This window comes from Aspergillus affinis (assembly GCF_023601865.1).
Source record: "Aspergillus affinis strain CMG 70 chromosome Unknown NODE_33_length_288726_cov_88_254756, whole genome shotgun sequence".
Lineage (NCBI taxonomy): Eukaryota > Fungi > Ascomycota > Eurotiomycetes > Eurotiales > Aspergillaceae > Aspergillus > Aspergillus affinis.
The window spans coordinates 136,526-158,667 of record NW_026515814.1 but is presented as its reverse complement, the minus strand read 5'-3'; the positions used below and the strand labels follow the sequence as shown (position 1 = coordinate 158,667).

The window sequence follows — 22,142 nt, the reverse complement described above, 5'->3', positions numbered from 1 at the left end:
ATGCATTTCCAGCTGCTTTCTTCGGTCATCCTCCTCGGCGCTTTGTCGACGGCTTCGGCAGAGTCCAAGTTCAACCCCCTCGAGCATCTCACGGGCATCGCGCCCTACTATTTCCCCAAACACCCGGCTCTGGACGGAGCGCCGCCCCAGGGATGCAACGTGACGCGCGCCGCGTACCTTGTGCGACACGCCGCGATTTACGCCAATGACTTCGACTACGAGTCCTACCTCGAGCCGTTCATCAATAAGCTGCGAAACACCACCCAGGACTGGTCGTCGGTCCGCGGACTGCAATTCCTGAGTAACTGGTCGGCGCCCGTGGACGAGGAGCATCTGGAGAAGATCACCCGGGTCGGATACCAGGAGGCCAGCTCCTTGGGTTCGACCTTGCGGAAACGTTACTCTGGACTGAAGGCGCCCGAGAAGGTCTGGTCGTCGAGCGCCGACCGAACGGTGCGCACCGCCGATGGCTTCATTGCCGGATTCACCAACCAGAAAAACAGCAGCGTGCATCTCCAGCAGGTCGAGGAGGGCAAGGACAGCGGTGCCGACTCGTTGACCCCGCACAAGAGCTGTCCAGCGTACAGCGGATCTTATGGAAGCGATCAGTCCCAGGTATGTCCCTTCCTTTCGCTTTTTCCTTTGTCTCTGGGCATCATACTAACGGTGAGGTATGTAGGAATGGGTCGACCGCTACACCAAGCCTATCATTGAGCGCCTCAACAGCCAGGCCTCGACCTTCAACTTCACCGTCTCCGACGTCGTAGCCATGTTCGAGCTCTGCGGCTACGAGACCGTCATCCGCGGATCGTCGGGCTTTTGCTCGCAGAAGCTTTTCTCGCAGGACGACTGGCTGGCCTTTGAGTACGGCGAGGATGTCCGCTACTTCCACAACGCCGGCTACGGTCGCGACTTCACGCCGCGCGTCGGATACCCCTGGGTCAAGGCCAGCACGGATCTGCTGGACGACTCGGCCTCCGAGCAGGATCTGTACGTCTCGTTCACCCACCGCGAGCTGCCACCCATGGTCATTACCGCCTTGGGTCTGTACAACAACACTGCCTTCTCGGGCGCCAACAACATCAACGGCACCATGCCGACCGACCGCATCAACTACAACCGCGCGTGGGTCAGCAGTCGCATCCTGTCTTTCCTGACGAACATCGCCATCGAGAGAATGGAGTGCGATAGCTTCGGCTACGACGAGGGTGACTACTACCGCGTGCTAGTCAACGCCGGTCCCCAGCCGCTGGCCGAGTGTCGCGACGGCCCTGGAGACAGCTGCTCGGACGGGAAATTCAAGGACTTTGTCAATGAATTGGACAGTTCTTACGGTGGTGATTTCGACACCTTCTGCGGCACCAGCAGCAACATTTCGCAGAGCTTGAGCATTTACGAATAAGCAGGACTGGATGATATACTCTTTTTTTGGATGACGTTGATGACATGCTTGGATGATGTATTGCATTGCCATTTCTCTTGTCTTGTCTAGCGGATCTTTTCGGTATCTTGTTTTTAGATCTACATATTGCATTAATTAGGGTAATTACTCGCTGGAGAGCCTAATACATGGATGAATATCTGGATGAAATTGATCCGAGGCATGCGAACAATACTAAACTGTCTTCTCACCACCCCCTGTAGCCATCCTTAAATCTCCTCCCTACACACACGATAGAACTAGAGCCGGATCAGCTTGAGCTTCCTCCCCATCATTTCGACCTCAAGGATGAGAACAACTCACGTAATCACACGTTCCACAGGACGATGACTGAGGGCAATTCCGATCGGTGCTACAAAAGTCGCCACATCTCAGCGTCTAGCAGGACAGTTAGCATCGGCGGATTCACGCATTGGAGGCCCGTTTTGTACCGCATTGTAGGGGATGCGACTTGGAATGCCCACGGCGAGGCCGACCAGCGCTAAGAGGAGGAGGAGATGCATCTTCATTCTGTCTGGTGACGGCCGGTAGGACGGGGGCGCGGAGTGGTGTGCCTGAGGAATGTGGCTGCCAACTGTGTATACTTCTCACCCTTGATACAGATAATCACGCAGGGGATGTCGCCGAGAGGGCGAGGCTTGACGACATTATATGTGATCTTTCGGTGCTTCGTATGTCTGTATGCTATAATTATGTATTTGTCAATCGGGTAGCGGAATGTCCGTTGTACGCGAGGTCGACGGTCCAGAAAAGGTGCTGTTCCTGGTGGCATATTCACAGGTGTAACATCTCACCATCAGAGCACCTGATGATGCCATTCTGTACCTGCAATTGTGAGATGAACGGAGGGTCTGCGACTGCAGGCACCCGAGATCAAGACCCCATACTCTGTTCTAGCCAGGTACTCACAGTCGCATACTTTCTGCTGTTCCCGCTGATCGGATGAAGCCGAAGTGGAGTACATATACCTAAGATATATATAGAGCCCGTACAGTAGGTAAGGCTTGCCTGACCGGAAGAACCAATTCCGCGCTCTCCTCCCCTCCCCCACCTGCAGCGATACGAGGCTCATCCGTGGCAGCGCAACGGCCAGACCACCGGCGACCGCTGAGTCAGCCATCCCAAAAGAGCTTATCGCAACCAAGTCCACAGGCCCTAGACCCTCTCGGGACTAGGGCCAGGCGCCTGCGGTGGGCGGACCAACGAGAGCGGCGGGCGGGGATGCAGCCAGGCATCTGTGCATTTGTCCTGTACTGTAGACGTTTACTCCGTACCCCCAGATGCATCGAGGTGCCTGCTGTGTAACCCCAACACCTCCTTTCCTTCCTTCTGTCCGGCTCTTTCTTTTCCTGCGTCTGGCATAACCACCGAACCGCTCATCTCTCCTCCGAATGCCCGCGAATCTACGGTCATGATGCGCCTTTCCTCTCTACTCTGTTTGTGCCTTCTCGGACCAGCAACCGCTGCGCCGATAGCACCTGCCTGCCACCAGGGGAGATTGACCCACGCGCACTGGATCAATCTCGATTCTCGTCGCCTCTTTCCGTTGTCCGATGGAAATAGCGTCCGCACCGTGACGGACGTCGACTCCCGCCATACTACCACACTCCTGCGATCGCCGTTTCACGTCCTCTCAAATACCGACTGCAACTCCCCGAACGGCTTTTCTTCCTCAACGACACCCCTGAGGTCGCTCCGTCCGCGGACCGACACCGGCAAGATGGCAGCCCCGTTTCTCTCTTGCGCCTCCATGGCCATGCTTGGGTTCGCTTTCTTGGCCCTGTTGCTCGTCAGTCTATATGCTCGATACGCGCAAGGGTCCAGTCCGAGACACGACCGGGTAACTGACGCCATGGCGACGAAACCGGTGCCATCCCGTATGGCGGCGGACGGGGAAGTGTCGGATGATTTCGACGACACGGATTATCCGATGGGATAAGGAGGGATCGAAATTGGGGCGTCCGGGTGAAAAGACGACCGCATGGATAATCCTTGCGCGTGCTGCTGTTTGCTTGTTTTAATCACCTGGTCTCGTGACCCTCTATTTGGCTTTTCTTCATTTCCTGCACTCTAGTCTCCCCGTTTCCCTTTTGGTCTCTTTCTATTTCTCTCTCGTATCCACTTTCCGTCTGTCGATTGTCTGCGTTCGAACCAAGCGTCGGTGTTTCATGGCGAGGGAGCTTCATCATGACTAATGTGCAACGTTCGAATCACTGATCGGGATACTCAAGCTGTGAACTACGTAATGAATGCCTACTTATCATCTGTTCCGGTCTACTTTGGCTCTACTTTACGGTCACACACAATGAAGCTGACAGACTAGAGGTAGCACTATCGTTGATTCCTCCCTGACAAACTATCGCAACCTGCTGCTATTTGACTCCATATTCCCTGCCTTCATCCCCCACGTCAGAGCATACGAACGATGGTGATGTTGAATACCATCGGGAGTGCACCTATTCCTCCGACTCCACGCCGGTCCTTTAATCCACGCACCGATGTCGACGCTGCATTCTCGATTAGCGGGCGAAATGTGATGCTAGGCAGAACTCACTCGGTCACAGTTGTCACAACGGCCGTAGCAGTCCCTGTCCCTGTCACAATAGTCTCCGCAGCGTGCCTACCTTGATTAGCATTTCTCCAAAAGGCCGAAGGACCTGAGATAGAGCCTACCAGCGCTGGGTCTGCGTTCTCCGTCGCGACCGCCACGCTCAAGAGCGCAGCGAACAGGACAAGGATGAACCTCATGATGGTGGTTGTCTCCGGAAGATCTTTGATTTTAGTTTAGCTTTTGGGTTGATTGAATGGATTCTGTTCTGTGGAAGAAGACGAGGTGGAGTCGGTCATCATGCCCATATTTATACTCACACCTCCTCCCTCGATCGACATCTTCTTACCACCGTGTAATCGACCCCCAGGTGCGGGCACAAATGGGATCCGTAGGAATTTGTTCTTTCAGCGCATGATGTGAATCAACGTCGTCTTGTCTCAAGCCGCCACATCCGCTGTATAACGCGACCAGGCCATTAGCCGAGATGACTGCAGTTGAATGAAGCCATTCGCATCGAAGCAAGCTGACATTCCTCTCAGCCCTGGAGCTAGAATGGGGATTCCCCGATGCTCTGTCCTACCGATGTACCACTGTAGTTGGACCAGGTTACAATTCTTCGTGCGGGGAAGGAGGTCAGCCTGAGGAATCGGGGGAGTCTTTGCCGCATTTGTAGAATGAGGTAGGCCTAGGTGGTGGTCGGAATGTTAGTAGTGCTCGGAATATGTGCCGCTCTCGATGCATTGGGAATTTGCCTGGCGAGAGAGGAGGCTTCGGATGTTTGGATACATGCGTACTGATTGGGCAGTCTGTCCGACATATCGGACATTTTCGCACGTGTGGTCCAGGACCAGACGAGGTTTATTCTGCGATGGCTGTCCATCCCCGGCCGACAGGATCGCATTGCCAGAAGTCAGTCGATGGGCGAGTGCGCCTGAGGCTCCCAGAAGAGACAAACATGCAAACGGCGCCATCCGGTCCCACGTGCCCCTCGCCTCTCGCACTCTCCGGAATTCCCTCACTCACACACTCTCTCATGCATCTCTCTTCTACCCACTCCGACCCATCCAGACCAGTGGCAACGCTGCACTGCCCCTCGGTCCACTGCTGGAAAAGTATACCAATGACCGGCTGGTGATGGACACGCGAGCAGAAAAAGTCTTTCACTAATACCGCCCGCCAAGGGCCTTGGCGATACTCCCCAAGAATCCCAAGACAGACCCAACAGGCCTAAGAGCTGCTCGGCGATGGGCGACAACCAGCAGCTCAGGAACGTGCTCGTTTGCTCCCTCTGATTGGCAGTCCACGGGTCGCATCTTCGTCGACTCCTTGGCGCCAAGTCCGCTCCTCTCGGCGGAGGCCAGGGCCCAGGAACCAATACCATCCCCTGCTGCGCTCACGTTCGTCGACCATTCCAATCGGTCTGGATGGAGATGACCGACGAGAAGAAAAACCACGCGATGCCTTGGCACAGGGTGTGCAGCCACCCGGTCATGGCATCAATATGATACTTAACTTGCTCGCGTGCTCACTTTTTCCTCCGATTCTGTCCAGCAGCACGTCTTCCACGCATCTTTCTTTCTTCTCTCCTCATACTTTCTCCCTCTCTGAAAGCTCGAGCTTCCAGCTCGGCACCTCTTGCCTATCATGATTCCCCTCGAGACCGCCCCGTACGACTGGATCCTGGCCTTGACTTCTATTGCCTTCGTCTTCAGCGCCTTCGGTAACGGTGCCAACGATGTCGCCAACTCCTACGCTACCTCCGTCGCTGCTCGGACGCTGAAAATGTGGCATGTCGGTATCCTGGCCATGATCACGGAGTTCGTCGGTGCCGTAGCGCTCGGCAGCCGTGTCACCGATACCATCAAGTCCGGCATCATCGAGCCCGATCGGTTCATGGGCAAGCCCGGCACTTTCATGCTGGCCATGGGATGTGCCGAGGTGGGTAGTGCCTTCTGGTTGATGTTTGCCACTGCCCGTGGATGGCCGGTGTCGACCACTCAGACCGTCGTCGGTGCGCTGGTCGGTGTCGGCTTCGCTTCCCAGGCTGAAATCACCTGGGAGTGGAAGAGCGGCAGTGTCTCTCAGATTGCTGCATCCTGGGGTATTGCTCCCGCCATCGCCTGTGCCTTCTCGGCCCTTATCTTCGGCATCCTCAAATACACCGTCCTTGAACGCCAGGATTCATTCAAGTGGGCCATGCGCCTCATTCCCGTCTACCTCTCCTTCACCGGTGCTATCCTGGCGTTGTTTATCGTCGTCGAAGCCCCTACTGCTCCCTCCCTTGAAGCATTCGGCGCTGGCAAAGCCGTGGGTATTATCCTCGGTGTCCTGGCTGGTTGTCTTGTCGTTTCCTATGCTTTCTTCATGCCTTACTTCCACCGTCGACTGGTCAAGGAAGATGCACGACTCCGATTCTACCACCTCCCTCTTGGTCCCTGGCTACTCAAGGACAACTGCCCTCTATACTTCCCTGGCACCGGCGAAAACTTCGTCATCAACTACTACGAGGATGCCTACGGGGAGACTCGTGCCGGCCAGAAAGACGCTGAGAAAAAAGACGGCGCCGCTGACGGCAAAACCATCAACACCGACATCGAACAGCGTGCCACCACCTCCCCCGAAATCCAGCCCAAGAAGCCCATCATCGGCCCCCACGAGCGCTTCCTCCAGCCGGTCGAACATCTCAGCTGGTTCAACCCCATCAAGTACTGGGGCTGGATCAAGTTCATCTTTCTACAGGGTGTCACCCGCGACGTCATCACTCACGACTCGGATCACCTTCGTGCTATCCATGCCCGCGCACACCGTTACGACGACCGCGTCGAACACCTCTGGACATACTGCCAAGTTGTGTCGGCTATCATGATGTCCATCGCGCACGGCTCCAACGACGTGGCGAACGCCGTGGGTCCCTGGGCCGGTTCCTACGCGACCTACCTCTCCGGTAGCGTGAACACCGAGTCCGAAACCCCCATCTGGTTCCTGGTCATTGCCGGTGTACTGCTCGGCGCTGGTTTCTGGTTCTACGGATACCATATCATGCGATCGCTCGGTAACAAGCTCACCCAGATGTCTCCGAGCCGTGGTTTCGCGACCGAGCTGGGTGCCGCCATCACGGTGCTCCTTGCCTCGCGTCTCGGTCTGCCCGTCTCGACGACCCAGTGTCTGACTGGCGCTGCGACCGGGGTCGCTCTGATGAATTACGATCTTGGTGCGGTGAACTGGCGCCAGCTTGCGTTTATCTTCTGCGGTTGGGTCTTGACTCTTCCGTCGGCTGGCTTGGTCGCTGGGTTGATTTGTCTGATGGCGCTGAACACGCCACATTTTTAAAATTTTGTTTTGTTATGATTTATTTGTATATATAGACTTTTCTTTCTGGTTTGGTTGGCTATAATACTATACCCTAAATGCAATTAATTGATTTCGAACTGTCTTCGTTGTTTTTGTTTCCCCACTCTAGAATAGGCAGGATGTTTGCTCCCAGATTTTAATTGACTTCAAACCCAGGTGTGTTTTGTTCTTCAGGGATCGTCTATTTTTTCCATTCGTTTCTTTTTCTTGTTCTCCTTATGATCTACTCTTTGCCAATAAAACCAAAATCCTAAGATTGAGTCAATGCTCCGACTTGCAGGTCGATCGTCTTGAGGTCACACCGGTCGGAAAATGCCATGCTTCGCCAAGTGCTACACGTTGGATTAGCTCTGGTACCTCGGAGACATCCAGGAAGATTTACACACGAAATGGCCTCGATATTCTCGGTCATGGTGATCAGTCGATCGTAATATCACTGTCACTTCAGGCATGAATATGTGGCTCGCGGACGGCGAGAGGGGATATACGAGGTAGTTCTTCTTTCGCTACTGTGGGACTTCCTCCAATCGCTTGTTCATGCTTTCAATCGTGGTATGGGATGATGGTCAATACTAATCTCGCCGTGACGGAGATTCACCGGATACCACTTTGTTGATTGAAATTCTATGCCGCTGGATCGTGGCGCGTAGGCCTACGTCAAATGGCACTTTGGGAGATCTTCATTTTGCTACCCATCTAACTAGCTACACCCAAGTCCGGCAATGATGATCACGCACCTTGGAGACTGCAGAAAACGATCGACACGAGCGCAAGAATATCATCCTCAAGGTTCCAACGCAAGGTCCTCATTCCCTCTATTTATATCATCGTGGTCCGAGAGACATGATGAACATCAACAATGAAGCCATCCACCCTTCTCCCGGGGCTCGTGGCCCTTGCATCCGGCTTGCCCAAACTTCATGAATTCGACGCCCTCGGTGCCTGGTTCGACGGCGTCAATGCCATCAACACCAGCTATCATGTCGCACCTCATGGCGCCAAGAACAAAACCATCGCTATCGTAGGCGGAGGCATTACTGGACTTGCGACCGCGCTGATGCTCGACAGCGTCGGCGTTCATAATTGGGAAATCATCGAGGCGAGCGATCGCGTCGGAGGAAGGTTCCGCACCAAGTTCATGGGCGATACGCAGGAATGGGCCGAGATGGGACCTATGCGGTTGCCTGTGAGGGCGCATTATGCGGATGGCGAGACCATCGAGTATTCGGACCATGCGATGGTCTTTCAGCTTGCCACGTTGCTGAACGATATGAATGAGAATCATACGGATTGGAGGATCGACTTCATTCCGTGGATTCAACATCATCCGAATGAGTTGCTGGCTCTGGGGACCGGGCGGCATTCAGACGGGCGGATTCCAACTCGCGCGGAAATCCAGCAAAACTCCAGCTTGGGTCAGCCTGATACCATGGCCACGGCCGAGTTCAAACAGACTAAGACTCGCATGGAGGAGATCCTCTCGCGCAAGGAGAAGCTGAAGGCCATGCAGAAGGACGTTTGGCGTCAGCATAAGATTGCCATGGACGACGGTCTCGACGACTGGAGTGAGCAGTCTATGATGCGAAATGCTTTCAAGGCTAGTGAAAACGTCACAGACGCGATCTGGACGGACTCTGACTACGACGTCTTTTGGGACGAGCTGCACCACAACTCCAACCTCGAGCTGGACGGCTCGCCAAGCTCCCTCGGAAAAACCGAGTGGACATGTATCGATCGCGGTTTCAATCGTCTCTCGGACGCATTCCTGCCTCATGTGCGTGACCGACTTACGCTCAACCGAAAGATCCGCAAGCTCGAGTCTGTCACATCCCCTGTCACCAACCGCACCATGACTCGGCTGTCCTGGTACCCATCCACGACCAATCGCACCGCTCAGTCCCGCGAATATGACTACACCATCATGGCCGTCCCCTTTACCATGACCCGCTTCATGGATCTCCCGTCGTTCTCGTCTGTCCTGTCGCGCGCCATCAGCGAGGCCGGCCTCCGCTTCAAGTCCGCCTGCAAAGTTGCTTTGCTTTTTTCGGCACGATTCTGGGAACGCGGTCCCCGCCCTATTTTCGGTGGAAAATCCACTCCTCCCAGCTCCGCCATCGGCGCTCTGTATTACCCCGTCTACGGGCTCAACGAGTCTCGCCCCGGCCTCATCATGCACTACCGTGGTGGCGACTGGAGCGATCGCTTCGTCAGCTTCCCTGAAGAAGAGTACGTGCAGACGGTGCTAGACGCGGTGGTGGATCTCCATGGCGAGCAGGCCAGGGAATTATACACTGGTGTTTATGAGAAGCTGTGCTGGTTGGAAGACGAGTATACGGCGACAAGCTGGTGTCGGCCCGATGTCGAGCAGCATAAATTGTATATCCCCGCGTATCATCGCACGGAACATAATACCGTGTTTGTGGGCGAGCATACAGCGCCCACTCATGCTTGGGTTAGTAGTTCTTTGCATTCGGCGGTGCGAGGGTGCGTGCAGATCTTGCTGGAGATGGGGTTGGTTGAGGAGGCGAAGGTCTTGAATAGACGGTGGATGGGGAGGTGGATTCAGACTTGATATTTCACTATACATACACAGACTTGTTGGATATACCTCTTCTTGGCGATATATAAAAGGGTCAATATACATATGTCACCCGGTGTAAACCCATCAGGTGTGGTTCACGATGTAATCATTCCTCCTCCTTTGCAATCAACTCTGCCGAAGAAACTTTCCCCCATTCCATCCAACTTCCATCATACAGCCGCTTCGGCATCACATACTCCGACTCCGTCAATGCCACATCCACTACCGCCGCTGTAACACCGGAATTACAGCTCAAGATCGTCGGTCGCTCGCTGACCCCAGAATGTTCAAACAATGCCTTCAACTCTGATGGCGTCTTGATCGCCCCATGCTCGTTCAATACCGTTGATAACGGGATATTCACAGCGCCGGGAATATGACCTCTCTGGATACTTGGATCGGAGTACCCTTCGGACCCAGTGAAGAGCGTGTTCGTGCGTGAATCCAGAATTTGATACGTTGAGTCGGTTGAGTTCTCGTTCTGTGTAGCGAGAAGCTTCTGAAGATCCGCGCGAGATATCACCATTTCTTGATCAATCTCGGGAATAGGATACGTCTCCGCATCTCCTAATTCTCCAGATGAAGATAATACAAGAGAAACTATATCTCCCGACTCGGCAGGGAAGTTCAGTTGGTGGTAAAGTCGGAAGTTATTCAGGACGTGGACATTCTTGTGGCCGAACACGCGGAACATCCACGCCACCCGCGGCGCGTTGTAGGTTCCTATCTCTGCGGCATCGTAGACCACGACGATGTCGCTAGGTCGGAGACCGAGTTTAAATAGCTCCGTTGAGAAGGTGCTGGGGGTGGGGAGCATTAGTGGGTAGGGGGTGTCTGGGTTGCGGATGATGTCCATGTTGAAGAAGCTGGGAGTTTGTTACTTTTTTGAACTATGTTCGTGCAAGAAGAGAGTTTCTTTTTGGCAGGAATGTTTTCTGGGAATGTGAACGTGAAGACCGAAGTGAAAACATACACTGAACCCGGGATGTGGTTGGCGTTGAAAAAGGGAATGTGTGCGGTGCGGCCCGCGGCGACTGGAACGATTCTTTTGAGGTCATTGTGCGGTCGGGATTGGGAGTATGCCTCATGGAAGTCTGGAGGGCTCACAAGCGTGGATGCGAACATGGTGCGGTTGATTGCTCGATAGAAGATGTTGCAGGAAGAGTAATGAAGGTCGATGACGGGGAGAAATCGGTCAAATTTCTGATTGATGGACTAGATTATCGGAGACCCACCGCCCTCAGTCTTGGGTCTTTCTACGGAGTAGACTTGTTCTCTATCTAGAATCTGTTTACACTTAGTTTGGGGATTTAAGTTACTCGACCTATTACCCATCACGATTACTGAATTAGACTGGGGCTTTCGCGCATGGAATGACGTTGTGTTTACTATCAATAGTCTTTTTTATCGGGATTTACTGAAACTCAAACACAGGGATTTCCCCTCACATATAAGCGCTATTTCTTCCTCAGTTTTGTTGTTATAAACACACAGTATTTCAAAGATGCTCAATTTCCCAGTAGCAAAATCCTACGCTAGTCCGAAGGCTCAATTCCGTTCAACATGCCAGATTATACGAAGTCAGTTGGTCATAGTTGTTTCCCTGTTAGCTACTAACGTCACCAATGTCCCAGAGTTTGCCTTTCGTCGCAGTTTACCTTCCTCATCAGCGAAGATAAACACTCTATGAGGATCCACTCTGCCATAGTCGTGGAGACCTCCAAGCCATTGAACGCGAATGGCATCATGAAGGAATCTACCTCCAAAGTCGCTGTCCTTGCTGATGTAGACCCCGAGACTTTCGCCGCGTCTTGCGAATATGCCTACACCGGGACTTATACTTCGCCCTTCGTGCCACCAGGCGAGGATGACAAAAAGCCGACTCTATCCTAGGTACTTGATGAGGCCAAAGCACGTCTACCGAGTATCATTTATCAGAGCTACCAGGCAATGGTAAACAAAGACCTCAACCTGATTTTCGAGCGGTACAAGATGGCAACTGCAAAGGTGTTCAATCTCTGTATGGCTCTTTGTGGAAAAGCTGTTAACAAAATTCGAGGCTTTAAAATACGGCGCCGACCCGTCCCAAACCCACGGGAGACTGTGCACTCTTTTCCACGCAAAGCTATACGTCTCTGCCACTAAGTACTTGGTGGAGCCGCTCCGCCAGAAATGTCTGCGTTCGATTCACATGGATCTTACCTATTACTTGTTGAAGACGGACGAACTTTGCGATCTTCTGGAATATGTTTACAGGGAGACTGGGCCAGTTGAGCCTGATGGACGGTCGTCATTGCGCAGTGTGCTATTCCTTTATGTTGCTGCGCGTTTGTGACGGTATTCGGCCCATAAGAGGTTCTCGGATATGCTGCAGTCAAATGGCGAGATAGGCGCGGATCTTATTCAGAAGTTGACTGTGTAGTGTGGGTGCTCGAGGTTTACTCTCGATGCTTTTTTTTCTAGGTATCATTTAGCCTGGCATTTGAACTTCTATCCATTTAGGGATGCGGTGATGGCGGCGTTGATGTTTGATTCATTAATCGTACTCTTGTTCTACCCAACCTACCTCTCATGCGGATGGACACATTTGGGATGGAACTAGCTTAATGCAAGCATGTTATATCTTCCAATAGCAGGGCTAGATTTAATTGATGAACATTCCAGTGTTGCCAGAAGATCAGTAGAGACAGCTAAATCTCGATGCAAATGGCAGGTGAGAAAAGGTGCCGTTTGTGCTGCCCTGTTGTCCGAGTGACTGGCAGTTTTTCTATGCAGCGAGATAAAGCATACTTCTTTCTATAGCACTTCCCTCTTTCTATTCTCTTGCTTTTTACAATGTAATAATCTTGGACATTCAATACCTGTCTTTAAAACGAGAACGCACCGCAAGAATTAGACACATGACCTCCTGATTGACCCTCGCGCCATTCATGCATAAGTCAAATCCTGTCAAAATGATCTCTGTCAATGATAGTTCCCACAGCCTCATCACAATCAAGGAATTCAGAGCCAAGCCTCAAAACCTTGCCAGTCATATCTACCTGCGCCCAGTTCTCCGGTATCAACATAAGCAGAAAGAAGTCATCTCTATCGAAGGCTTTCACGTTTATGTCCATACACGCTCCCATACGACGGCCAGGTGGATCACGTGGCCAACATATCACTGATAATCTCCCATTGGATGGACATTCCTTCTCCTCACCACTCATGAGCCATGCAAAGCTATAATCATTTAACTGTCGGGCTCTGCGAATGCACCAAGTCGGGTCGTCTTTCGGGCATAATGCTTCCAGGAACGGGAAGAGGGATGATAAAGAGGGCATGGTAAATACTAAAACAGATCCTTTAGTATGTGGTGCAAAGAACAGACATGGAAACTAATTACCATCAGGGCGATGCATCACCTTGAGGAGAATGAGCTCCAGTTCTTCGGCTTCGTCTAAAAGAGAAGAAAACATCCCTGTAACCGCGTCAACGCTCACCTCGAATGTATTCGCAATATGATCACGAAAGTCTCTTCTCTCGGCTCTATTATTGTTAGAATATCAAAAAACCATTCATAGCGTTTGGTGACTTACCGCGCAAGGACTTGCTTTGCAACTTGGCCCTGTTCAATCTTCCTTATAGCTTCCAGCCTCTGCGGTCTGCGACGAATGGACAATTTATACGGCCACTTTCTAGAGAAAGTATAGGCTGCGGAAAAGTCATAAAGTACCTTATCATAAAAGTCTTCTGGGAGGCGAAAATGACGATCTCCTATGTCACTATGCAAGATGCCAACATTGTGGAGGGCATTCACTCTACGGAGTCGGTTGTCCAAGAGAGACATATACCAGTTCAATTCAAACTGCGTGAGATTTTGGTTTTGAAGTTGCTGTGGGAATTCAAGAACTTTTTGGAAGTCTTCACCGAACTCGGGCGTGCCTAGGATCCGACGAGCTGTTTCATCACGGGTCAATGATTCGAGAACGACGGCTTGATTGCGTGGCTGGAACCGCCTGTCGAATTTGGTCCGCTCAATTGGAATGAGAACCCCGTGGTATTGGGGAAAATAGATCTTTTCGCCCTCACTACACGCACGGGTGATACGTTCGAATGCTCGAGCCTCGTTGAGGAAGTTGTCAAACTCGTCTTGGATGTCCTGCGTCGTGAACCATGTCGAGGGGATGCGGTACCATTGCGCTTGGGCATCATCAAGGGTATATTCTGGAAACTATATCCACTCTGTCAGGTTGGGCTAAAGCCAGGTGAGTGAGAGCTTACGTACCATCTTTGCAGCATAGCTCCGCTTCACCCCGCCCACCTTGCTGTATAGCCGAAGGACCACAATCGGGCTGCCATTGTTCTCGGATAGTCGTCGTCCGAATATCCAGTTTTTATCGGGCACAGGAAAGTGGCGGAAGGTCGAGAGGCCTTGGGGCTTTGAACAGTAGTTCTCTTCAGAAGGAGGTTCTTCGCCGGAGAAGAAGGTCTCGGTCCAAGAGGTATCTAGAGGGGGGATCGCCATCGTGAACTTGCTTCTCGGGAAGCCAAATTATGAGCAGGATCAGTAAACGAGGGCCTTAGGGGTAGATCAGAGGACCCAGGGGATTTATGTTTTCGAATATCTGCTTCCTGCAGGGGGCCGAACCTCTCTGAGCGGGAGTTTCCATATGGTTCATCCAATGGCGAGAACATGTCAGGTCACATTGCATGTACCAAGAGAAAGGCGGTAGGGATAAGACCTAGGCAGCAGCGTGTCTGGATTCCAGGTCTCCGTGACTGCCTAGCTATTGTGCATGATAGTGTAGAAGATTCAGGGTTATCCGCCAAACATTCGCTAAAAGCAAGTTCCGGAGATCTCTATACGAAGCGGAGAATTCCATGAATGAAGCGGAAGATCCCATGATATCGGCCATGAAGATCACGTGAAATATGAAGATAAAACGGCCTATCTTGACCCTTAGTTAGTTGATCAGTCAGTCATGCATTCAATCAAGCAGTCATTGCTTTATTCGATCAATTCAATCATTTTTGACCATTTCAGCAGCCTACCCCTGGCATCCAATATTCCTACAGATGGTTCATCCTAAAGATCACTATCCTAGATATGTATGCGGGAGCAGTTGGATGATACAAGAAAGCCTCAAAATTGTCAAGGGAAATATAATTAAAAATCCGGTTCTCATTCTGAAAATGTATCAACATCAAAATTATCTGCGAACGCTAAAACGGCAGTTATCCCAACCCAGAACACATGAAAATCATGTACACACAAACTCCCTATATAACGGGTGAATTACTTCTGCTTGCCAAGGATTATCTCCTCCAGCACTGCCCTCTCACCGCTACTCTCCACTAGGTTCCTAAAGACGCCGGTCTTGATCTGCATCAGCTCCTTCGGCGTCCCAAATTCAACCGCCCGTCCGGCATCCAAAACGAGAATCTTGTCAAAGTCCGCGATTGTGCTGAGCCGATGTGCGATCACCATTAGAGAGCTGTTGCGGCCAAATTCTGCGCGAATGGATCGCTGGATCAGCGCATCGGTCTCCATGTCCACGGCGGAAGTGGCCTCGTCGAGGATCATGATCTTGGGTTGTGAGACGATGGCCCGCGCCAGGCAGAGAAGTTGGCGTTGGCCTTGCGAGAGGTTATATCCTCCTTCGGAGATGGGAGACCACAGGGAAGCGAAGGCGTTGGCGGGTTTGGGTTGGGTTGTCGTTGCGGTTGAGGAGGCGGAGGACGAGGAGAGCGTATCGCTGCCGCTGAGGGGATCTTGGCTACTGGACTGTGACCCCAGGGTGAGTGTGTCCTCGAAGGAGAGGAGGTGAACGCGTTCGAGTGCGTTGTAGAGCTCTAGGTCTGTGTGCTCGTGGAATGGGTCGAGATTGGACCGAACGGTTCCGGAGAACAGGACCGGATCTTGTGGGATGATGGCGAGCCGGCTGCGTAGGGCTTGGAGTTTGATTTTAGAAATATCTTGTCCGTCGATCGTGATACGGCCTTGTCGGGCTTCGAGGAAGCGGAAAAACGCGAGAGTAAGTGAGGATTTACCGGCTCCGGTGCGCCCAACTACGCCGACGCGTTGGTTGTGCTCGATGGTGAAACTGAGCCCATCCAGGACAGGAGGCAATTCAGGGGCATAGCCCACTTGGAGATCTTCAACGTCAACGTGTCCCCGGGTCGGCCATGCCGCGGGTGGATCGATGCCTCCTTGGTCTTCGGTCTCCATGGCCGTGTATTCGAGAACTCGCTCGGTCGCATTCATGTCCATTTCGACGTTGGCGTAGAAGCGCAGCCCCATAGCCACCGCGTAGTTGTACTGCAGCGCGAAACTCATGGCAAAGCCAGCGAGGGCAGCGGATATAGAGGGAACGTAAACAACGAAGGCCGCAGTGGCGGTCGAAAAGAGGGCTCCCACGATGCTCATCCGGAATCCCAGCCATCGGTTAAACAACCAGAGGTTCCATGCTGCCTGCGCATGTCGGTCAATGCGCTCGTACATCTGACGGATGTATACGTCGACTTTGTTAAACGCGCGGATTGTCGTAAGTCCAACAAGGCTCGACCCGAATTGCTCCATGACGGGGCTTTTGGCGGTGCTTTCCAGGCGTTTCACTTCACGCACGCCACCGAGATAGGTCGAGGACATCTGAACACATACGACAAGGAGCAAGCCAGCGAAGACCATGATAACCGGCGAGACCATAACGCCTGCCACGATAATGCCCACAAGCTCAAGGATTTTGAATACCAGATTGCCCAGGTCGTAGGCAAGTCGCCAATCAAGCATATAGACATCTCCCGTAAACCGATTCAGAATGCGACCGAGAGGAACGGTGTCCAGCCATCGAAGAGGCGCTCGTAGCACAACGGCGAGAAGATCGTCAAACATCTGTCGAGACGAGTGAAGCGATGCAAACGCAAGGGAGAGGGTTCGAAGAGTTCCGACTGCACATGCGGCAACAGAAATCCCAACATACACGCTGAGATAGAAGACAAGGTCGGGATCGATAGACGACTTAGTGGTGCTCAGGGTGTGATGCCAAAGACTGACAGTGTGCACCGGATGCGACGACGTATGCGACGAGCTCGTCCACAGACTCACCCACCAGGACTGATAAATTAGCCAAATTCAGCTCGTGGTGGAATTTAAATACTTACACGGCCGACCAGAAGGGCAGTGAACACAGCATAAGCCAGAAAGGTGAGCGCCCACACGGGCAGGCGATTCCCTTTGCTCACATACGCCTTATATACCCCCCAAGAGATGGCTCCTGTCTCTCGCTTTTCGTCCTGCGTAAACTTCCGAGGACTCTCATCGCTTGCAGCCGGGGGAGGACCAACAGAGGAACGTTTTCGTCGCGAAACTGCATCTTCTTCATCTGCCTGCTGCCTTTTAGCCGCTCTCTCGATGGCCAAATTTTGAAGGACGTCAGTAAGTCCTTGCATCTTGCCCAGGTCTTCCACTGTGCCCGCATGCGACATCGACCCGTTCTCCAGAAGCACGCAGTAGTCAGTACGCGGCAGACACAACCCCACGTGGTGTGTCACCAAAATTCTCGTTCGATCTCGGCCCAGTTCTCCTGTTAAGGCATGCTCGTAAACGTGTCGACCGGTTTCCGCGTCCAGCGCGCTGAAGATGTCGTCCATGACCAAGATTCCTGCGCGAGAGTACAAAGCACGAGCAAAGGACACTCGCCATCGCTGGCCACCGCTGAGGTTGATTCCATTTGCCCCGATGTCGGTCATCTCGCCGTCCGGTAGCATCGTGAGATCTTTTTCCAGGCCAGATGCAAAGAGCACCTTGCGGTATCGAGACCAGTTGTAGGGTAGTCCAAACAAGATGTTATCCTTTATCGTGGCATTCTCGATCCAGGGGTTCTGCGCTACATAGGCGATGGCGGTGTCGATAATCCAATTGTCACACGTGGCACGGTGGTCGAATCGTTCGTCCAGAGCGGGAGCATGTGGTACTGAGACAGATCCAGCCAACACATCACATTCTCCCAGAAGCGAGGCAAGGACAAGACTCTTCCCAGAACCCGTCTTTCCAGCAATCACACTCAAGCCTTTCTGGGGAAATCGCATAGTCAGGTGGCGAAGGACAAATCGGTCGTCACGCTCCCAGTCCTTCTGCTCTTCACTCGACTCATCTGCGGGCCATGAAAGTGTTGCATTTTCGAACGATATCTCTTGGACTTCTCGTGTGTGTGGAGCTTTTTCGGTGGATGTGAGGAACTTTTCGATACGGTCAGTGCTCACCTTGGCCTCCATCGCTTTGGAAAGCAGATCTGGCAAGCTAGCCAATGCGGACTCAAGATTGCCAAATACGGACAATGCCGTGAATGCGACTGAGGCAGACAATTCGCCATGGATCAGTGCGTATACCGTTAGGGAGACTGCCGAGAGCATCAATGGTCCTAAGATCCACACCGAAACCATGCCGGTAGTGTAGAGACTGGTTTTCCACAATAACTTCAGCTCAGTCTCTCGCTTCTGCGTGATGTGGTTTTGCCATTCTTTCTCCAGGGCGGCGAATTTAATCTGGCGGATACCCTGGAGGACCTCCGTCACGGCTGACGTCCGTTTGTCGCTCGCCTTCATCAGGTCCTGCTGCACAGAAGCGTACCCTTTTGTCAGAAACGCGTTGACCGGAGTGACCAAGATAGCTATAGCAACGCCTGCTAGTAGACTGCGCCATCCGATGAGATGCACCAAAAACGCCGAGGCAATGCCGAGTCTCATGAGACACGATGGGATGAGGTAATTGAAGGTGGCGAAATCCGCAATGCGTTTCGAGTCCACGGCAGCCAAATTAATGATACTCTGTCTACTTTTCTCCTGCTCGTCTTCGACTTCCTCATCTCCATCTTTCGTTGATGGTTTCAGGTGCTTGGCGTCTTTGCACCGCATCGACTTAGCAAACACCAAGGCCGATAGTCCCTCGTAGATTGGGATCCACAGTTGGGAGTAGATCAGCCACCATAGCCAGGACTCGATCCCTAGAGACAAGACCAGCAGCAAGCCAAGGGTCAACACCCAAAGCCACGCGGCAGTCACCGGGCCCGACTCGCTTGACCTCCCCTCCAGCGACGTCAGGATACCGTACAAGGCCACCTGCGGTCCAAATCCCAGCACGCAAGTCACCACGCTGAGAATAGTCTGCAGAACCAGGGGGCGAACATTTCCCAGCACCAATGTCTTCCACAATTTCAGCGTCCCTCGGGTCTGTTCCAAACGCGCGTGCAGTGTCTGTGCACGCGCTGCAAAGGGTAACTTCGGCAGATTATCGATGTCCAAGTTTTTGTTCTGTCCCGTGTAGTGGAGTAAAGTGCTGACGTATGTGTAGGTGAAACGGTTGAACGCACTGACTGTGAACTCCTGATCGACCATCTGGCCTTGGAAGTAGATGTTCGGTCGACGCGGGATAAGGGTGCAGCAAAGACCGCGTATCGTTGCCACAGCTGCTTGACTAACAAGCAATCCCGTGGATGCACGGCTAAAGTTGATGTCGTTGCCGTAGCACCACGGGATGAAAATGTTGAGGCCGCATACACCCAGGGTGAGCGTGCTGGCCCAGAACGCGTAGAGACCAAGCGTATATCGTTCCACGGTAGACGGTTCAATAAAGAAGGCTGTCGACTGGACGCATTGTATCATCTGTAGTCGGTCAGCAATTGGCTTCGTCCGTAATGGATCGAATAACCTACCCAGCCTCCTGTCTGCAGCCAAAACGGCACGGCTAAGAAGCTCTGGTTCTTGGACTGAAGTGAAAGAATCGCCAGCGCCAGCGACAGTTCCAATCCGGTCACGGAGAAGATAGTGATGGCGACTTTCTGCCAGGTATCCGAGTACATCTGGAGCGATGCCTCCGACGCCTCGCCGTCCTCATCCTCGTATCCCGATTTGGCGATTGGCGACGCATCCAGGCGGATGAATTGAGAGTCCCTTTCCAATCGACGAGTAGTCTTGACAAATGCAGGCACACTGCTAATGACTATGAACACCAGCACCACAACACCCGTCACGACGGACAGGACTTCCGGATCTGATGCCATTCCTCATAAGGTACGGTCTGGCATTGGAGAAAAGGTGAAGCAGCAGGCAAGCCGGTAATAGGAGAAACAAGGAAAATGAGAATTAGGGAGGGAGCGCAGGGGGGCAGCGAGAAAGCCGGAGAATTGCAGGAAGTCCTGCACATTCCTCACTTCCTGCCGCATTCCTGTGCACCCCTGCCTCAGGCCTTTCCGCCTTCCCGCCTTGATGCCTTCCGCGGCAGAACCGTTGAGAGCCCGCTGATTGGCTGCGGGCGCGTCACCTTGACGCGCCGGCCAATCACCGTCGACATGCGGTCCATTTCCGTCTTGGCCTGAGGCCCCCAAGCCGCCACTTCCCGTGACTCCCTGATTTTGCATCTCCGCATCGCCAGTCGGTCAGATCACCTTAGTTGCACCGTTGTAGCCGTTAGTGTCATGCATGCACATCATCTGCAATCTTTATTGGTAACAGGCTTTGCCTACTTTAGCTGCTTCCACGGCTCTACTCCGTAATCACGCATAATGGCCCACTTCCGATAGGTTTGGCTTTAGTCCCCGTCCGAATCTACCACTTCATGAGTGGCTCGGATGGTTGCATGCGGTCCGATTTGTAATGGCCAGCTGGTGACTGGCTTCAATGATGGCTTGATCTCTGGTGTGTCCTGCGTGGGCCCGTCATCGGAGCAAGGTCCCGGCACGATATATTTTGACGGCCTGGATTATATACAGTCTAGGAAAGAAACTTATTTGGGAATGCTAGATTTGTGATAGTAGTGGGCCGGTTAAGTCAAATCACCAATAATATGTTCTGATAAACACACATGCCAGTTTTCATGGTTGTACCGCTTTATCCGCCTCCTCATCGGCCTGTTACACTTCGTCGGAGTCATCTAGCATTCGAATCAAACTGAGCTAGTTCGGACTCACCGCTAGATTATCGTAGCTTAGTTTCTGTCTTCATTGTCAATATTTGACGTTTATACTTGTCGCAAAACCATGGTACCTGGTACTCATCAGACTAACACATATGGCTGAAAATAATTGTGATAAATAGACAGTAGATAGTCGACTCATCTTTTACTTTCCCTAGATCTCTGTTAGAGGAACATCTTTGATCTTTCATACCCGTGAACATAAATCTGGGGACAGCTGCAGGTGTCCGGGCACAAATCGCTTGGGGTGGGACAAGAAACGCATCTTGCCCATGGGGCGTGACCTGATGTTTACCCTTCATATCCAATGAGGAGCGACATATTACATATCGGAGCCGGGCTGGAGAATGGCCTGATGATGAATGATCTCAATACTTTGATTCCTAGAGTGATTTACCGAATGTAGGGTTCGGTGGCTCAGGTGACCATTGCATGCGACGCTACCTCCATTGCCGTCATTCAATAAACATAATCCATCAATGTTATTCCCCTTTGAGACAAATGAGCGCTAGAATCGTTTTTCGCTCTCGGTTTAGACTTGAATCTCGGTAGCAGCTCGAGTCAACGTTACGTATGTGCATGCGATAAACCTGCTGTGCATTCTGTCAGCCCCGCCGCTGCTTTGTTGGCAGAGCGAAGTGTGCAGGAAGCAAACAATGTCGTGTAATTCGTGCGCCGTGGAATATAGAATGTGGGAAATCGGCTCGATCACTATTCGAGTATGCCATGACCGTAGCATTAATTCGCTTGTTCTTGGTGGTGACACGAATGCCAACAGTCAGACCAGGCCGAATGAGTACCCTCTCCCACCACGTATTGGTTAAGATGTTTAGGGAAGCAATTGGATCTAGAGAAGTGTTATAACTCAGTGACCACATTCCTGTAGACTTTGGCTATCTGTGGTTTTCGAAGGTCTGGGTTAGAAGGTGAATGAAGGGTTGCAACTGAGGATAGAGAGATGATTAAGCCAAAGATAGTGAATAGCGTACAGAAGGAATGAGGAGAGTATATTATAGAGTAATAATATAGTGTATTCGAGGAAGTATCTCTGCCACCAGTAGCCCAAAATATCAGGAATCAGACCTCCGTGAAATAATAGTAAGGTTATGTCGTCTCATAGTGAAACTGCAAGTTGAACCACTGAAAACAAGACAATTACCTGCAATTAGTGCTTAAAGACATAACATTAGGGCTGCCTACGCTTGTTCCAAGGTCGTCGATGTATTTTTGGAGCTCGTTAGACGAGGCCAATGTATAAATAAGGGTC

The 22,142-nt window shown here is 52.2% G+C and overlaps 8 protein-coding genes across 8 annotated transcripts; 5 read left to right on the top strand and 3 right to left on the bottom strand.

Annotated features, from left to right (window-relative positions):
* On the top strand, window positions 1-1,402 carry KD926_006411 (putative histidine acid phosphatase; the record flags this gene model as incomplete). Its single annotated transcript, XM_053099394.1, has 2 exons — window positions 1-615; window positions 680-1,402. 2 exons carry the CDS (start codon window positions 1-3, stop codon window positions 1,400-1,402), a joined length of 1,338 nt encoding a protein of 445 aa, XP_052956847.1.
* Window positions 1,403-2,855: 1,453 nt separating this feature from the next.
* On the top strand, window positions 2,856-3,380 carry KD926_006410 (uncharacterized protein; the record flags this gene model as incomplete). Its single annotated transcript, XM_053099393.1, has 1 exon — window positions 2,856-3,380. The coding sequence occupies one exon, from the start codon at window positions 2,856-2,858 to the stop codon at window positions 3,378-3,380; it is 525 nt and encodes a 174-aa protein (XP_052956846.1).
* Window positions 3,381-5,636: 2,256 nt separating this feature from the next.
* KD926_006409 (inorganic phosphate transporter) lies at window positions 5,637-7,322 on the top strand (the record flags this gene model as incomplete). Its single annotated transcript, XM_053099392.1, has 1 exon — window positions 5,637-7,322. The coding sequence occupies one exon, from the start codon at window positions 5,637-5,639 to the stop codon at window positions 7,320-7,322; it is 1,686 nt and encodes a 561-aa protein (XP_052956845.1).
* Window positions 7,323-8,202: 880 nt separating this feature from the next.
* Window positions 8,203-9,915, top strand: KD926_006408 (flavin monoamine oxidase family protein; the record flags this gene model as incomplete). The annotated part of the gene is made up of 1 exon (XM_053099391.1): window positions 8,203-9,915. One exon carries the CDS (start codon window positions 8,203-8,205, stop codon window positions 9,913-9,915), a length of 1,713 nt encoding a protein of 570 aa, XP_052956844.1.
* Window positions 9,916-10,030: 115 nt separating this feature from the next.
* On the bottom strand, window positions 10,031-11,049 carry KD926_006407 (sulfurtransferase; the record flags this gene model as incomplete). Its single annotated transcript, XM_053099390.1, has 2 exons — window positions 10,031-10,790; window positions 10,898-11,049. 2 exons carry the CDS (start codon window positions 11,047-11,049, stop codon window positions 10,031-10,033), a joined length of 912 nt encoding a protein of 303 aa, XP_052956843.1.
* A 438-nt stretch (window positions 11,050-11,487) lies between these two features.
* KD926_006406 (uncharacterized protein) lies at window positions 11,488-11,817 on the top strand (the record flags this gene model as incomplete). Its single annotated transcript, XM_053099389.1, has 2 exons — window positions 11,488-11,504; window positions 11,559-11,817. 2 exons carry the CDS (start codon window positions 11,488-11,490, stop codon window positions 11,815-11,817), a joined length of 276 nt encoding a protein of 91 aa, XP_052956842.1.
* A 1,046-nt stretch (window positions 11,818-12,863) lies between these two features.
* KD926_006405 (uncharacterized protein) lies at window positions 12,864-14,431 on the bottom strand (the record flags this gene model as incomplete). Its single annotated transcript, XM_053099387.1, has 4 exons — window positions 12,864-13,255; window positions 13,310-13,452; window positions 13,503-14,137; window positions 14,192-14,431. The coding sequence occupies 4 exons, from the start codon at window positions 14,429-14,431 to the stop codon at window positions 12,864-12,866; spliced, it is 1,410 nt and encodes a 469-aa protein (XP_052956841.1).
* A 771-nt stretch (window positions 14,432-15,202) lies between these two features.
* KD926_006404 (P-loop containing nucleoside triphosphate hydrolase protein) lies at window positions 15,203-19,964 on the bottom strand (the record flags this gene model as incomplete). Its single annotated transcript, XM_053099386.1, has 3 exons — window positions 15,203-17,020; window positions 17,068-19,566; window positions 19,617-19,964. The coding sequence occupies 3 exons, from the start codon at window positions 19,962-19,964 to the stop codon at window positions 15,203-15,205; spliced, it is 4,665 nt and encodes a 1,554-aa protein (XP_052956840.1).
* Window positions 19,965-22,142: the final 2,178 nt, after the last annotated feature.